The sequence below is a fragment of the Microtus ochrogaster genome, chromosome 10 (assembly GCF_000317375.1).
Source record: "Microtus ochrogaster isolate Prairie Vole_2 chromosome 10, MicOch1.0, whole genome shotgun sequence".
Lineage (NCBI taxonomy): Eukaryota > Metazoa > Chordata > Mammalia > Rodentia > Cricetidae > Microtus > Microtus ochrogaster.
In genome coordinates, this window is record NC_022016.1 from 24,100,606 (window position 1) to 24,119,186 (window position 18,581).

An 18,581-nucleotide genomic window follows, 5' to 3' on the forward strand; every position below is an offset into this window, starting at 1 on the left:
TCACAGCAATCATCAGTTATGTTATATCTCTGTGATTCAAATATAAACCTATGTAAGTTAAGAGTCATATTTATTGAAGAATTTATTCCCAAAAACTGTTAGAATGTTAATTGTTTTCAGTAGGGCTTTGAAGAGAATATTTACTACTATCTTTAGAAGCAGCAATAAATGTAACAGCACGGAGATCAAAAGTCAGATTTCACATGTGGAACGGTTTTGTTTTTATTTACTAGAAGAAAGCTCTTTGGCTTAATCACTCTGGATCCTATTGGGTGTCACATCGTAACAGTGTATTTAAGCCAGAAGTCTCACTGAGGAGCCCTGTGCTTCTACAGTTAGGAAGGCTTAGCTCATAGTATGCGAACAAAGCAAAGCTGATATACAAAATGGTACCCTCATTTCAAGTTCCTCAGTGAGATCTGAGTGCTGGATTTCCTTTCTCTCTCTGCATCCTAACTTTAGTGAGGCTCAGTTTTGACCTCTACTGTTTAAGGACTTCCCAGTCTCCTCGTACATTGCTGAGCTGCCTCAGCTCCCAAAGATCTACAGTGAGCCCTATGTATTCCTGGCCGCCCTTCCCAGCGAACTTGGCCATTCTCTGTCGATCACTGCCACATGCCGTCACCTCTAATTGGCCCTTCCCTGTCTGGGAGCTGATGCCCTTCTCAGCCCCATGGATCTATCACACTCAGTAAACTCTTGTGGTCGGTGTAATTCACTTCTTGCAACTGTCTTCGCTCTCTCCCTTCCTCAGCTTTCTCCCAGAACCCTCATCAAATCCTCACCCCAGCAACTACGCAATTCCACACTTGTCCTGCATAGCTCACATCAGTACTGCCCAGTCCGCTATCAGTGACTCCTTAATACAAACCTCCTATTGGACATTTAAAACGTCACGTGCTGAAAGCCATCAAGTAAGAGTTTGGCAAGCAGTGCTATTTAGGCAATTTGATCATCTTTTTCTCCATGGAATGGGACAGACAGAATGCTATGTGACAGACATTTCCTGGATAGGTATGAACAACAAAAATCCATTTATCCCCGGTAGGCCAATAGCAATAGACCAAAGTACTAATACTGCTAGAGTCTGATTGGTTGAAACAATGAGTTTCATTGGGGTTACTGTTAGGAATGTGGGTGAAAGGTCACTTATAGAAACAGAAGTGACTCAGAGATAACTGTATCATCACAAAGTGCACCCCAGCACAGGTGACAACTCACCAAAGTCACAAAGCTGGAGCCCACTGCACAGCCTGCAGGCAGCTCAACAGGTTGGCGGGTGTCCCCTCCAGATAGTTCAGTTGGACTGACCTTCTTCCAGGCTGCTGGACTGGTCTCTACTTCCAGAAAGTTCAGCTTGTCTGAGAAAATCACTCAGCAATCTTTATGGCTATGAATGTGCAGCGGGAAGGGGAGCATAATTTACCTGGTCAGTTTCAGGACTTCCTGGAGCTTTTGAGTTGTTCATTTCCTGAACTGAAGAGCTTTCCTGCAGTATGGTTTATCGCAAGCACCCCATCCCACCCCCATCCTCACACCTGCGCCTTAGAACATCCAATCGTTTTACCTCTCTTTTAATTTGGGTCTTAACAAGCGGCCCCCCAGTTGGACAGTTTTATCTCAGAGGAAATTGCTACACAGAAAATATCAATTAATATCTTATTGGGCAGTGTTCTTTGAAACCGTTTGGCCTATGCTGCCAAAGTCATTCCCTACAAACTTCATCCTGTTATCCCCCTCTTTAAAACCCCTACTGGTACCCCATGGTTTTCAGATTATATTCAAAGACCTTTCTCTATCTGCCCCTTACCTGACAATGCAGTCTCATGATCCCCAGGCCTCATCCTCAGGCCTACTCAGAACTATGGTACTGCATAACTTGGGTGTCTGTCCACATGGTTAGATTTTTTTCCCCAACGTTGCCTTTTCCTCGGCACTGCCATCAGCATCTCCATAAAATCACACACTTTCATGTGGTCTCTCCTTGTAAAACTGATCGTGTTTTCAGTAAAGTTTTCTCCTTCACTGGATGATAGATCCCAGTAACATAAGAACCACTTACATTTATCTAAAATCCCCAGCACCTACCATCATGTCCAGTGGGTACCTGTAGCACAAATAATCAAAACCTAGAGGCAGATACTGGGGTTCAACCTGAAGATCAAACAAGCAAGCAGTCAAGTCACTAGAGAGCTCTTATCTCTAAGAAATCCTCAGATTGAAGGAGAAGCAGGTTCCTGTCTCATCCTTATATTCCTCTCTAGTCCTGGGATTAAAGGTGTGAGCCACTACCCACTTGGATCTGTTTCTGCATTGATCTTGTGTAGCCCAGGGAGCCTTGAACTCACAGAGATCCTTCTGCCTCTGTCTACCAAATCCTAGGATTAAAGGTGTGTGCCACCCCTGCCTGACCTCTAATGACTTATTTTTACCTTCTGTTCTTCAGGCAAGATTTATTTATAAAACATAAATAAAATATCACTATAGGTACCCAAGTGCTTGGTAACAGAATGAGTAAAGACATGGGTGAGATGAATTATAAGCATAATAAGCAGTTCATACCATGGTCAGCCTGGAAGGTTGATCTTAGAAACAGAAAATAAATGTCATTTTGCATTGTGGGCAGTAATATGGTTTGAAGTACCAAGGAAATGAACTCAACTCAAAATTAAACTACCAAATGAAACATTTTTTAAAAAATATTAATGCAGGCAGAATTTATTGACCTGCTAATCATGGGTAAATCTTTGAAAGTACAGGTCACATGAGCATATTTATGCATAGAAATATAGCTTTTAAGTGGTCTCTTTATTGTATATTTCTTAAATTTCACATAAAAATAATGAAGCCACAACCTTGCCATAAATCATGTATGGCAGTTAATATATGCAGCATAAATGGTATCTTTATTATTTGTTTTTATTGTATGTATTTTAAAGTGCCCTTTACCAGAGATTTACCTCTTCATACCAGAATCTGATTTAAATGATGATTCATGAAGACAAATATTTTTCATTGAATTTTATTGAATTTCCCTTGCTCTCTCTCCTCTATAAACATTCCCGTTTGAATGCTGCCTCTCACTTAAGGAGCTGAAGCTTCACCAAGTCATCCAACATGGCTACAAAGTAATCAAAGACTTTGAAGCCTTTCCTCTTGTAAATCTTCATCCTCTTGTAAATTTTCATCTTCCATGGTTTTTAGAAATTGATAAAGACACTTTTTCATCCATGTAAACATACTGAAGAAAGTTATTAAGCAAAGATGATGCAAGCTTTAGAAGTGGAACCTGAATATGAAAAATAGATGATAGATAGATAGATAGATAGATAGATAGATAGATAGATAGATAGATAGATAGATAGATAGGTAGATAGATAGATAGATGGATGAGAAAGGATAGATAGGAACTGGTCCTTTCCCATGCTCCCATGCTTGGAAAGTCATAATGCCCACCAGAGCCAAATCCCATTGCTGACTAGGGACACAGCTTCCTGTAATGATCAAACAGTCTAATAAAAGAAGAATCTGTCACAGCTGGATGTTTGCTTTGCATCTTTGAAACATCTGCATCTAGAGCTGTTTTATTCATCCAATCATCAATTCAGGAAACATTTATGAAGTGCACGTTCTTTGCCAGACTACACTCTGCACTGGGGAGTATACAGATGGATAATTCTCCTTACTCAGAAGATTCCTAATCCTGGATGTGTTCAGGGGGCAGAGGAAATAGCAGACACATGAACTATGAGCCTCTATGAAGGAGATAAGGTACCCATCCTAAGTCAGGCTGTGGTGGAAGGGAGCCACTGGCCAGTATGCACAGGGGATAGAGGAGGCTTAGCGAAGGAATGGCCTGTGAGCTGGGATCTCTAGAACAGAAGTTCATGAATGAGCAAGGAGCTGTAAAGCACAGTGAACAACAGGACCAAAGGCCTGGGCAGGAAGAAGTGTGTGTACCCAGAGAAGGATAAACTGTCTATTTCAACAAGTGCCCTAGCACATGGTAGAGTCCTAAGGAATGTACCAGAAGCATAGTCTAGTGTGTGAGCCCTTGCATTTGCAGAGGGCTCTACTAGGCACAGTGGAGGCATGCTTTGTGTGAGAGTAAAACCCTCTAGATCAGTGTTCACCACCTTCCTAATGCTACAACCCTTGAGCACAGTTCCTTGTGTTGTGCTGACTCCCAACCATAAAATTATTCTTGCTGCTACTCCATAACTGTAATTTTACTCTTGTTATAAATTGTAATGATGGTTTTGTTCCCAGTGTTCTTAGGAAACCATTGTAAAAGGATAGTTTGCCTCCCCACCCCCACCCCGGGGCATGAACCAAAGGTTGAGAACCATCGCTCTACTGGTTTATTGAATTTAGTTCTAAGAAGAACTAAAATGTTTCCCTTTATCATTAAAATTCCACAAAATCACCTAGAGTCCTAAAGAAGGCAAAGGGCTAGGTCAGTAGTGCAGACAGTACTTGTCTAGCTGATGCAAGGCACTAGAAAGAAAAGCCAAAAGTTAGAGACCACATATTGTTGTCTTAATCAAAGCTAAAAGACTCCAGAAGAGCTTTTGGAAGGAAATGTTTGGCTCCATGACAATTAGCAAGTGTTCTGAAGACCACCACATATGGTCTGGCGGTTCACTGTCTAGGACAGATGTGTGTTCAGATATAGACTGACTACTCAGAAATTTAAATTAAAAAAAACTTAGGCAGAACAAGTTTCTAGGGTCATCAAAATATAATTCAAATATTTTAGGGTGCTGGTCTCCAAACATGGATCTGAGCTAACTCCCGCCAATCAAGGAAGTCACAGGGTGGAAGCTAAGAATTGCATTGCAAAGCACCCCTTCAGTGAAGGCATCAGAAGCCTGCTGCCAACACAGGCAGATAGGCTGAGCCTAGGCTCTGTTCTGCAACTGTGTCTGCTACTCAGGATGACTTGTTGAACATTGCACTGACAGGAAATGAACCAGTTCCAGCATCTGTGTGGTCTCAGTTGTGCAGCTTCATCTCTCTGGGCCTTCTTTCCTTTATCTATCATATGAAATGAAGATTGACATAAGGGGATGTTTACCAAAGGGCATTTATTCCAACCATAATTTTGGAAAAATACGCAAACACACACACATTTACTATGGGACTCAACAGAATTATGTTGATTTTGAATTTTTCAACATAAAATAAAAAGTTTTTCACTATTGTTCTGGGCCATTTGAAAGGCTCTATGTTTAAAGTCTTCTAGGCAATGTCATAGCCCTTATAATAGCACACAAGGCTTTGTGACCTCAAACCAATCACAGTATGAAAACACCATACATGGGCCAACAGAGGCCTCCCCGGGTCCCAGCTTTGGCTCTGCCACACAATAGGGTTATCTAGCAGAGAATGACCTATGAAGCCGTGTAGAGAAAGGAGGAAGAGGAGGAAGAGGAGGAGGAAGAGAAAGAGAAGGAAGAGGAAGAGAAGGAAGAAGAAGGAGGAGGAGGAGGAGGTGGCGGTGGTGGTACTAGGAACTAGTATATACATCCCAGAGTTTCTCATAGTCTAAACTTGGGCTTGGCTTGGGCATTAGCCCTGTTCAAAAGCTTAGGTTGAGATATTTGCAGAGATCTTGCTCTGCACGCCCCTCCATTTCTCAGTCCTTGTGATTTTCATTGAGAGAAGTGTAAAGAGAGTAGATTACGATAAAATAGGTAATACTTCTTATAGAGCAATATAAAGTAGTCTGGGGTAAAGTGGCACAATGGCCAAAGGGACCCCTGCAGAGAAAAACACTCTCACAGTCCCAGAGTGGATGATGGCCACGGCTCATTGTATCAACCTACATTTTTAGGCTGGAGCCCAGCAATATGACTTAGCCAGTAAAGGCACTTATTGTATGTGTGCATATGGGTGTGTTGCCTGCATGTTTGTCTGTGCACCACTTGCGTGGAATGCCCAAGGAGGCCAAAAGAAGATGTCAGATCCCCTGGGACTGGAGTTATAAATGGTTGTGAGCTGCCATGTAGTTACTGGGAATCAAATCCCAGGTCTTCTGGAAGAGCAGCCTGTGTTCTTAACTCCTGAGCCGTCTCTCCAGCCCTTGACTTAATTCTTAGAAGAGAAGGCAACAGTCTGAACTTGTTCTTTTTTTAAATTGTTTTTATTGAGCTACATATTTTTCTCTGCTCCCCCACTTCCTCCCCCTCTCCCCTTTTACCTTCTTTCATAATCCCCATGTTCCCAATTTACTCAAGAGATCTTGTCTTTTTCTACTTCCCAAGTACATTAGATCCACATATGTCCCTCTTAGGGTCCTCTTTGTTGTCTAGATTCTCTGGGATTGTGAATTGTAGGCTGGTTTTTCTTTGTTTTATGTCTAAAAGCCACTTATGAGTGAGTACTTATAATATTTGTCTTTCTGAGTCTGGGTTACCTCACTCAATATGGTGTTTTCTAGATCCATCCATTTGCCTGCAAATTTCAAGATGTCATTATTTTTTTCTGCTGTGTAGTACTCCATTGTGTAAATGTACCACATTTCCTTATCCATTCTTTAGTTGAGGGGCATTTAGGTTGTTTCCAGATTCTGGCTATAACAAATAATGCTGCTATGAACATAGTTGAGCACATGTTCTTTAGGTATGATTGAGCATTGTTGGGACTTGAGGTAGGTTGTTTCCTAATTTTCTAAGAAACAGCCATCCTGATATCCAAAGTGGCTACACCAGTTTGCACTCCCACCATCAATGGAAGAGTGCTCCCTTTACCCCACATCCTCTCCAGCATAAGTTCTTACCTCTTACTAGATAATAATCTTACAAGGCTTGGGGCCCTGGGAACCAGTTTCAGATCGTCCCTCTTTCCTGGCAGGACTCGGTCCCATTCCTCTGACTGGTGACTAGAATCCTACAGTTTTTGCCCTTGATTGTATGAGCAGTTAATTGGCGTGGGACTGGGGACATGTTTCAGCCCAAATATCTTACTGGCTACCTAACAAGACTAATGCCAAGGAGAGTGGAACCATTGCTTCAATGCAAGCTCACAGCTTTGGAGCCTAGACTTAATGTCTCAACAAACCCAAGGGCAGCAAGGGAACTAGAGACTGTTTCTAAGAAAAGAGAAGTTCCCCCAAAACGTTTGAGATGAACTGCACCAACTTGTTAAATCATGGTTTGGGAGATATCGGGTAAGGTTATATTTGGCTGGAGTAAACATGGCAATGGCTTTAAAAAGCCACTTCAGATAAGGAGAGGCAAGCAGGGCTCCTCAGTAGAGAATAAAGCCTATTCTGTATTTTTTACATATCACATGGAAGCCACAGTTTTTATACAGCATGCCCATTTCTGCCAGCAAGGAATGAGGAAGGGATGCTAATCTCTCTTTAGATGCAGCCTTTCAAATTGCACACATCCGTCTGTTTATGTCCCATTGGTCATCATTTAGTCCAGTGGCTGTGTCTGTCTTCAAAGAAGTTGCCAAATATAGCCTATACAGAAAAACCACGTACCATTGATAAAAGCTGAGGGCCCTTAAAAGGGAAGGGATAAATACTTGGAAAAAGCCAACCATCTCTGCCCCAGGAGGCCTCGTTCCTGCCTCAAGCAGCCAGATTATAACTATTAAATTCCATGTAAACAAAATGTTTTACTGCAGTCCCTCTGAAAACCACTGACATGAGGCTATTTTTCTTGCATACCAAATTTCAGTGCCTCTGGCTCCCGGCTCCCTTAGAAATTGCTGGTTTAGAGGAGTTCTTCAGAAAGCCGGTCCCTGAATCGCATGTGCTCAGTATGGTTATGTGGGTGTTCCCACACAGGATGAAAGGACAGTCCTTTCTACAAATTAATTTTTGGGGCTTGGTTCTGATGGCAGGAGGTTGCTCTTGCTCATCCTGGAAGTTGTGCAGATTATTTTCATTGGCTCATAAACATGTTGAGTGCTTTATGATACTAACCTCTTAAACCAGTTCTCTTGAGTGACTACAACTCACAGTTCAGGGGCAAATTTCTAAGATTCCAGGGCTCCTGAGTTCCTGGATGCTCAAGTTAAATACCTGAGATTATGAGTGGAGAGTTACAAAAACTTTGCTACAAAATTCACTGCAAAGACAAGAAACAAAACCCTTTGGCCTGACTCCTGGTTTGTCTTAAAAAAAGAAAAAACAAAACACAAAACCCTTATTCTTTACTCATCCAAGAATAAGGTGGTGGTCAGAATGGTGACCTGGGTTGACCTTCTTTGCTTCCCCAGTGTTCCAGGACCTGTGGAGGAGGAGTTCAGAAACGGGATGTTCTCTGCAAACAGCGGATGGCTGATGGTAGCTTCCTGGAGCTTCCGGAGACCTTTTGTTCAGCCTCCAAACCAACCTCCCAGCAAGCCTGCAAGAAAGATGACTGCCCCAGTGAGTGGCTTCTCTCTGACTGGTCTGAGGTAGGTCTGCTCCTCGGGAGAAGAGAGTGCAAGTCACCATGGGAGGGGGAGAAATCACCCAAACACATGCACAGCAAAGAGACCAAAAACTCTCCTAACAGTGCAGCATTTCTACCATAGAATGCAGAATGACTAGGCTATGGGGACCTAGTTTGTTACAGGGACCTGGGCTATGCAGCCAGCCCTCACCTAACAATTGAAAATCAGAAACCTGCAATTAGAAACGGGATCCCCCTAGAACAAACCCAGGACACAGGGTTCTTCACCTCTTTCTCCACCAAGCCCCATCCTCCCGACACTCCCACTCCCTTGTCCTTCTCCCAGATGTTTCCAGTCTCTGCTCAGGAAGGGCAAGGCCTCCCTAGTTCTTCTCTTCCAAGTTACTGGACAATAAAGGATGTGATTTATTAGGAAAAGAAGGCCAAGGAAATCCTGCCTCTTTACTGTTCGTTTCCTGACTCTAAAACTTGAACAACTTCCCAGCAAGAGAACTTGATTTCCCCTGTTGCCTTGCACTTGGGAAAATGATGGCTCAGCATTCACAGCTCCAGATGGTATGTGGAGTTAGGGATCCTGAACTTACACTTCCAACTAACCTGCTTCTCTAAGTCATTCCTCTTCTGATCCTGGCATGAATTCGTTTACAGCTGGCTTCGAAGGTTCAGCTCAACCGCTTTCAGTCCCTAGAATTTCTCTGCCATTGCCTTTAACAACCCAGCTCCAAAAGCCTGTGTGTCCTCCACGGGGAAGTCTTAAAATCATTGCTGTACAAGCAAATTCAGCCTCTAGCAGAAAGAATGCTACATCCAAACCACATTCAAGGCCTTTCCTTTTCTTGAATAGAGCATTCAGATTGGCTTTCCTGACCCATGGGCCTTTTAGTGCTTAATATGCAACTCATAGTTTGGAGCTGCTGATGGCTGAAATGTGTCTCTGAGATGCTCCCTTCAGAAGGAAAAGGCAAGCTATGGAAATTAAGACTCCTGAGGTCTCAGCATGGGATTCATGCTTCATACATTTTCAACCTATGTAGACTCCTCTGACAGTGCCTGCTAAGGACATTGATGTTATAAAGGAATCTCAATTATCATTATCATGATAATTTACCAGTACAGTTTCCTCTGGCTGTGTCTCATCCCAGATGTTTCAGAACAGAAAGGAGAATGGTTGCTTTTGTATTTTAGAAGCAATTTGTATTTCAGCAGGATACAAGAATGGAAGGGTGGGAAAGAATGTGTGTATATTTAGACATGCATACACAGACTGTTGATTGGTGGCTTTTTCCAGAAATCTGTTGATTTGAGTGGCGTTATACATGAAAAAAAATACCATGATAAGAAAACTTACACAGAAAAGAGTCCTGGTGTATGTGCCAAGTGACTGTGGTAAAGAAGCCCTCCTGGTAAAGCATCTACCGAGAGATGGGCTCAGGATGGGCTGTGGAGGAAGAACTGCGAATGTATAAGAACTGCCACCTCTCTATCCTCCTGATGTTTGTGGCCTTTGGAGGATATAGGACACAAAACATTCAGAAGAAAGTGCTATTCTGCCTGCAGATTTAAGAGAAGGGCCCTTGGGGTTTAAGTACCGAAGGAAGGAGCCCACTGAACTGGATCGCAGTGAACACAGCAGACCTTTAGAACAAGATTGTGAGGTAGAGTTTAGATACCACGACAAGGAAACCTGGCTCCAAACCCTCAGTTTCATACCAACTGCAAAACATATGACTCATGGCTTAATCTCTCTAATCCTTAGTTTGATTGTCTGTGAAATGGAGGTGACAGTGTCCATCATAGTGACAGAATCTTGATTAAACAAAGATCTTGTGCCTAGTTAAATTCAGCCCTACCTTCCTGGCTTGTTTTCAGGAGAAAGAAGAAATTAGGTAAACACTCAATCACCTAGAGGGGTTGGGCCAATGGCCGTAGTCTAGGTCTCTCTCAACTTTGCTGGACTCCCTGGGACGGAAAGGTCATGTCTAGGAAACCAGGAGGTGTTAGCTCTCTTCAAAAGTTCTGAACCATCCGGATAGATGGGTGGAAATTGCAGACACTGAGGGGAGGCTGGGGGCTTCCTGGCTCCCAGCCTTGTTTCGGGGGGATTACGTGGAGAGTGACAAAGTAGGGCCACTATACGTCACCTTCTGGCTTCTATATGTGCAGTGACAGATATGAAACAAAATGAGAGCTGTGTGGCTGAAGTAAGGCGGGGTGTCAGATCTCCCGTGGTAGGTGTCCCCATCACCTGAGCAGCTGCCCCTGAATCACCTCCCCACCATGGCTACCAGGTATGGCATGGGAGACTCAACTCCAGCTTAGCTTCCCTTCTTCAGGGATGTGGAAATTGCTGCTAGGGGTGGTGCTAGACTCCTAAAGTCACAGCTCCTGAAGTCTGGCTAGTGGTCTGTTTTTCCACTTAAAAAAAAAAAAGGACATGTTTTAAAGCCATTTGGGCTCTTTGTCCTCTCCCACCTGACCCTTGGATCTGGTACTGTCATTTACAGTTGAACAGATGTCAGATAGGATCTGGATTCCATAGTCATCAGACAACACAAGCAGGGGTCTGATCTCGACCTGCACTGGCCCTCGACATCTTGAATTTCTTTTGGGGTGACACACGTCACAATCTGTCTCGCAGACCAGTGTCATTTCAACATACTCCCATATAAAACTTCAAAGTATGAAACAGTTTTTTGTTGTTTTTACTGTCCTTTTTCCAGTGTCATGCTGCCATGACCCAGGTTCATGCCGTCATCCTCTCAAGCCAGGCTGTGGTGGCCCCTCCATTAGGTCCCGCGTCCCCTCCCCTCTGCTCTGCACAGTGTTGCCAGATTCACCTTCTCAAACACCTCTTTCATCAAATCACTCCCCACTCCATGGCTTCCCCTTGCTCTGTGGACCAATTCCAAACCTGTCTGAAAATGAAAAGTCTCCAAATTCAGGCCCAAAGTTCCTCTTACGCTCCTGACCGCACTCACTTCAGCCCCTTGTCAGTAAAACTGGCTTGGTTTTGCCCCAAGCCTGCACTGGACCTGTGCACCGAATTCTACTTGGTTCTAGGAATCTCTGCTTACCATGCTTAAGCCTGCTGTGCTTATTCCTCCCAAACTCTCCCCATCTTCAAGGCACAGATCAGGAAACCTCTAGTAACTATTAGCATTAATTTTATAGTGTCTCAGAACCTGCCTTCCACTATTACACTTCTACTAAATTCCTCAACTGCTGTTTCTTCTATAAACAACTTTATTGACATATAAATGGACTTTTATAAAAATCAATTTAGGGTATTGCACTTAAGGTTTGTCTATGTTATAGCACTTATAAGAACCATGTTTCTTTATATGATTGGATGATGTTCCATTAGTATAGCTAGCCTATACTTTGTTTATCCATTCAACAATTAGCAGGCAGTAAGTTCTTCTAAACTTCTTGGTTATCAGAAATAGTCAAATGCTGTTAAATAACAACGGTGTAGTTGTAAACGTTTGCACCCAAGTATTTGTGTGGATGTATGCTTTCGTTTCTCTGAAATAGATAGGTACGAGACAAATTACTGGGTCCTGGTACATTTTCTTTCAATCAAAACTCCTAAACTCTTTTGCCTGGGAGAGGATACCAGGGATCATCTCCTTTTACACGCCCACCAGCAATGTATGGGGGGAAGGGCTCACATTTTTCCACACCCTCGCCAACACTTACTGTTGTTTTCCTTCCTGATACAGTCATTCCAGTGTTTGTGACATGATATCTCATTGTCCTTTTCATTTGCATTTCCCTAAAGTCTTACCTCCTTTGAGAAACGCAGTTGACTTTTGCCTCCTCATTTGAATGACTGCTCCTGGACAAGGCACTTCACCCAACACAAAGCAGAAACAGTTATCTAATGGGAGGCATCATTTACTGGGTTAGCATTGTCTTTTCTTGTAATCTCTCATTAACTCAGAGACTTGGAAAACAGAACCACTGCAGAGAGCCGCAATAACTTTCCAGCTACTGAAATACTGGGCTACGATTAGAACATGGGACTCTGTATTTCTGTGACCCTAAAGCCTAAACAATATGTAACTAGGAATGGGTAAAATGCTCATAGGAACCCTTAGTACACAGAGTAGTGGGCGGAGGGGGGGGGGGACAAAGTGTGGCTGCAAGACAGATATTCTACATTGCTGTGAAGATTTCTTTCAGTGGCGGAGACTTTTCCTGGCATAGCATAGTGAATTTAAGGGACCATACAGAACAACCATTAGACTCCAGTTCATAGGACTTGCATTCATTTATCCTTTTTTCCTCTTCCAGTGCTCTGTGAGCTGTGGGGAGGGCACCCAGACTAGAAGCGCCATTTGCCGGAGGGTGCTAAAAACCGGGGTCTCCACGGTTGTCAATTCCACCCTGTGCCCTCCCCTGCCCTTCTCTTCCTCCATCAGACCCTGCATGCTGGCAACCTGTGCAAGTGAGTATGTCAGAGCTCTGGGCATGGGGCTGTGGAACCCCATATAACCGCAGCCACAGCCACCAGGCAAGGACCTTCCCTGATTCCCGGAGGAGTGAGGCATTGTGGGGCAGCAGAGCCAAGGACCCCTGTGGCTGGAGCACCCAGCTGGAGATGGGAAGGGACTCTGAATCACTCAAGTGTCCAGCCTGGGTTCTCCTCACCCCTGGAAAAACAGCTGGCAAGGGGAGAGCAAAGGTCCTCTTGCTGGCATACTGAGATCTGCAGACTGAAGGCTGCTCGTTCCTAATGAAGTCTAATGTTATGCAGTCTGGGGTTTTAAACTGCTCTAAACACACTTGTTCTGTGTGATATTAATCCCTGGGGTTTTAACACTTCTGGGGTCCCCTCTTCGTGTACATTAGGGCACTGGTCCTTCACATGGCCCAGAAGGTAGACATTTAGCAGAGAAGCGTGCTCCTTTTCGTCCTCTGCCTCTCTTTATGGTGTGAATTTCTTCTTTAAATGCTTTTAATGAGAACTGTCTTTCCCTGGGCTCCAGGAACCACCCCCCCACCCCAGTTTCTGTGCTTGTGGCTGCCCCACACCACACCTCCTTAGCAGGTTTTGAAGGTGGGATAGCCTGATGAGCCACAGCTGTAGTCAACGCCTTTCTGGTAAACAGGAGGTAGTAAATGACAGCCCTGGCCAAAATCAACAGAAGGGTTCTTCCCCTTTGTCTCTTGCCCTCTCTCGTGGTCTGATCTCACTCTGGTTTTTCCCTGTTCTTGGTTCATTCTTTTTTCGGTCTGGCATCCCTGTCAAACCAGGGCCTGGAAGGCCTTCCACGAAGCAGAGCCCTCACATTGCCGCTGCCCGAAATATATACATCCAGACCCGCAGGCAGAGGAAACTGCACTTTGTGGTGGGAGGATTTGCTTACCTGCTCCCCAAGACTACCGTGGTGCTCCGGTGTCCCACACGCAGGTTCCGCAAGCCCCTCATCACCTGGGAGAAGGACGGTCAGCACAGCATCAGCTCTGCTCACGTCACTGTGGCCCCTTTTGGCTACCTGAAGATCCATCGCCTCAAGCCCTCAGACGCAGGCATCTACACTTGTTCCGCAGGGCCTGCCCGGGAGCAATTTGTAATTAAGCTCATTGGTGGAAACAGCAAGCTCGTGGCCAAGCCCCTGAGCCTTTGGAGTGAGGAGGAGGAGGAGGCCCTGCAGGTGAGGAAGGCCAATCCAAAGGAGGCCTTGCAAACCCACAAACACCAAAATGGCATCTTCTCCAACGGCAGCAAGGCTGAGAAGCGCGGCCTCTCGGCAGACCCTGGGAACCGCTATGACGACATTGTGTCTAGGCTGCTGGAGCAGGGTGGCTGGCCGGGAGAGCTCCTGGGCTCCTGGGAGGTGCAGGACTCCGCAGAAAGGAACGCATCCTCTGAGGAGGATCCCAATACTGAACAAGCCCTCTTGCATCTCCCCTTCACCATGGTGGCTGAGCAGAAGCGCCTAGACGACATCCTCAGGAACCTGTCACAGCAGCCCGAGGAGCTACGAGACCTCTACAGCAAGCACCTGGTGGCCCAGCTGGCCCAGGACATCTTCCGCAGCCACCTGGAGAATCAAGACATGCTTCACAAGCCCTCTGAGCAGAGGTTTCCTCCCGTGGCCATCCCACCTCATAAACACGTCTCTAGCTTCAGCAGCTCCCTACGGAGCTCCTCTGCAGAGGCCGGGAGCAGCTCCCGAAGGCCTCACCGCAAGCCCACCATCTTGAGAAAGATCTCAGCGGCACAGCAGCTCTCGGCCTCCGAGGTGGTCACCCACCTGGGGCAGACTGTAGCTCTAGCCAGCGGGACCCTGAGTGTGCTTCTGCACTGTGAAGCCGTTGGCAACCCAAGGCCTACCATCCACTGGACCAGGAACGGAGAAGCGGTTCAGTTCAGTGACAGGTGAGCCTCATAGAGAATCCTGATCTAAGAGGAAGGGTTGGAAAGAGAAAACGGGCAGCGTGCAGGAATCACCCCCTAGCTTCCAGACATGTTTCTGGTAGATAGTATTAGAGAAAAACAAAGCATTTAACGTCTCCGAACACTATAGCTCCATCTTTATAATTGATTGGCACTGCTTTCCCGGCCCCTTAGGAGCCCAAATATGAACAAGGTGCCCTAGGAAATGTTTTGAATATTGGATATAATTACCCGAACTTGGGTATTGTCTTGAAAGGACACCATTCCAAGCCACAACATTATTGTGTTTCTGCCTCACGGGCTGAGCCATTGAAAAGCTTGGATGGACATGAGGACCGTCTCTACATTAGTTTAGCTTCTCAGGGCTAGAGAGAGGGCAGCTAGCTAGCACCAGCTGCTCCCTAGGCAATCCTCCCCTCTGGCCAGGCTGAACCAGGCTATTTGTTCTAGGAAGTTTTATCCTCTGTTATACCTGTGATTGTGCATCCCAAGGTCTCGTGGTGCCTCTGTCTGGGGTGTGTTATTGTTGGGGTGACAGCATGTATTATTATTGGGCTCCTGGGACCAGAGCCATTCATAAAACGAAAGTCAACAATGGTAGTAGAAGCAACAACAATCATGCTTTTAGCGGTGCCTATGTAGCAAGAACAATGCTGCATTTTCAAAGCGTTCTCCAAGTCACTTTTATAACAGCTCTAGGGTAGCATGGAGTACTGACAATTTGTCAGGCCACCTCCAAGGTCACTGGAACCTCTTTCACTCCTGTATAAATGACCACAGAAGCTCAAAGTTCAATTGTTGACAAGGCCAGGGGAAAGCCTTGGGCATAGTGACTTCAGTATTGCCTGCACATGTCATTTTTGAGTGCTCCACAAATCGGGGTTCAGTGGTCACATGAATTTGAAAAGTGCTCCGTTAAAGCTAAACAGATGTGTTTACTGCTGCACTTTATGTCTGATTTTTAATATAGCACTTGATATTTTTATTATCAAAATAATAAAATGGCTATAAAGCAATTCAGATGATAGTCAAATCTATAAAGTAAAAAGCGCAGCTTTCCCTCCTCGCCAGTCTCACTCCCCAGAGACGACCACTCGTAACAGTTTGGTATACATCCTTTTAGAGATTTTGTGTATTTTATTGCGTTCTATAAAGCCATCTACACACTTAGGACTTGGGTTTTAATGGACGTTAGTCATGCTCAGAGCCTCTGACTGGGTTTTGACTGCATGTGTTTATAACGGTGCGTAGAGATCCGTGCCACGGCGCCTTTTTAACAGCTGATTACTGCTCCTGTAAGCACTTAACTATTCCCCGACTGGAAATTATTTGGGGGTTTTCACTTTTCTTAACTCATTTAAGCATCCCAATGTGTGTTCTCACTTTCCAAGAGGACAGTGTCGTGTGCAATGCTTTCAGAATACTCTTTTGATCATACACACACACACACACACACACACACACACACACACACAAACGGGGGGGGGGGAGGCTTAATGTGTTCCGAAACACCAGTAATTCCTGAACTAGCACTTGGGAAATGCTACCATGGCCTTTTAATTCACCTTACCAGGGTTGAGCATCTAATTCCAGTAGGCTTAAGATGGAGATGGTTTATTAGAGGAGGCTAATAAGTAACTAGGTACTCGGGATACTAAAGCTGGACGAATCTAAGCCAAGAGAGAGCAGGACTTGACTGTCAGTCACTCGGGACAGTGTTTGAAAGGCATGGTAGCATCAAGAGGAATGAATGTACTGGAGACTGTGGATAAACAGGATATTTTTAAATTTATATTTTAGATGTACCAGTGTTTGCCTGCGTGTGTGTGTGTATGTGTACATATATACTTCATGCAGTGTTTGCTACCATGAAGGTTTTATTCCCTAGATCTAGCCTTGAAACTGCTTTGCAATATAAATTAATTGCATGCAATCGAGAACCAAACCTGAGGCTCTGTTTCTGATGTTTGACATTACAATGTTTGCAATTTGCTGGCCACTAACAAATATGGCTGCAACTTGGTTTTCTATTGGGTTTTCCAAATTCTAGTTGAGAAAGGAGAATAAATGTATCTGCTCCGAGCATGTGTGAGTCACAAGATTGCCATGGGGGCCACTTTGCTGTGGGCTGTTGGGGACCCCTTCAATGCTGAGTGTCACTGCTTGTCTTCATCACTTTATCGTCATGGTTCAGAAATGCTCATTCACCTTCAGACAGAGACGTGATGAAATGTCCCGGGTTAGAGTTAGCTCCGTCAGTCTGTTTTTGCTTAGCGTCCAAATCCTCCTTCTTAGGAGTCTGCAAGATCCAGCTGCCTGCTGGTCTGTAGGACTTTTCAATTTATTAAAATGTATAATAAATATCCTAGACTATCAAGAATAGGTCAAGGCAGAAAGAGAGCCAAAACTCGACATGAGAGAAATTAGTTTTACCAAAGAATGAATAAAAAATTCAGATACTATTGACCCATGTTACATGTAAACCTTACTCTAGGAAATAAATCCACATGATCCTTAGAAGCACAAGTCAGCTTCTCAGGCAGTAGTTTCCAGCGTGTCTTGAGTATATTGTGACAGACTGGTTCACTGTACCCCCTATTTTCTTCTTCCTTTATTCTACCAGGCCTACCACAGCCGATCTTGTGCTAGATATTGAGGATGATGGAAAAGCAGATTCATTTCCTATTGATGGAACTTGGTATAGTTAGGAAGCCAAAGGGATGAAGGCAGTATTCGTGAGAACAGAGCATTTATCCAACTGCTCCTATAGATCAACCCACTGGAGATGCAGGGATGAATGAAACAGGAGTGCAAGGTTCTTGCAGATGATTTGCATCTAGAGTTCTATTCCAATAACACATATCAGAGGGACAATAACACAGATCAGGGGACAATAACACAGGTCAGAGGGACAATAACACAGATCAGAGGATCAATAACACAAGTCAGAAGGACAATAACATGATTCAGAGGGACAATAACAGAGATCAGAGGAACAATAGTATAGATAAAAGGGAAAATAACACACATCAGGGGGACGATAACATATCAGGGGGACAATAATACACATCAGGGGAACAATAACATATATCAGGGGGATAATAACACAGGTCAGGGGTACAATAACTCATAGCAGAGGGACAATAACAACTATCAGAGGGAATTTTTCTGACCCATATAACACAGGACCCCCTCCTTCCCAGTTGTTCTTGAGCCCTTTAATTCTGGCGTTTGACCTACAGGATTTTCAGATTGTTTGATTGTCATATTATTTGCTTGTTAATTGTCTCTCTTTGATGGCACAGTCTTTCTCTGCTGCTCTAATTCTAGTGCTCCCTAGATAATAGGGAGAACGAGACTGGGAGAAGAGAGAAGGGAAGCAAGATACAGAAAATTAAACAAGAAGTGATGGTAATATGTATTTAGGTACAAAATTAAGTATGTGATAGAGAAGTCCCTGGTGACCACTCTGGACATACACTCTAAGGTGATGTCTATAGGCCAAAATCCAAATGATGACCAGTGCTCAGAATATGCTGCCCAGACAAAGAGGCCTTCTGGACAAAGGGAAAGTTATACAAAAACTCGAAGTGGGAGATGACCCTGTTGTGCTACAGAACACCAGAAGAAACTCATTTGGGTGCAGTGTGGGGAGGAATGAGGTTATAGGACTAAGCAGAGTCCCAGGGAAGCTTTAGTTTCTAAGGATCAGGAGAACAGTTAGGGAAATAGTAGGCAAGAAAATAAGTGACACAATCTAA

General features: G+C 44.4%; 1 protein-coding gene across 2 annotated transcripts in view; it reads left to right on the forward strand.

Moving 5' to 3' along the window:
* Adamtsl1 (ADAMTS like 1) overlaps window positions 1-18,581 on the forward strand; it is a 387,047-nt gene that overhangs the window by 270,916 nt on the left and 97,550 nt on the right. For both annotated transcript variants that reach the window (XM_005352697.2, XM_026782337.1), the window contains 3 exons: window positions 8,236-8,415; window positions 12,711-12,864; window positions 13,674-14,802. In XM_005352697.2, coding sequence (XP_005352754.1) covers window positions 8,236-8,415; window positions 12,711-12,864; window positions 13,674-14,802 — 1,463 coding nt within the window. The remainder of the gene's footprint in view (window positions 1-8,235; window positions 8,416-12,710; window positions 12,865-13,673; window positions 14,803-18,581) is intronic.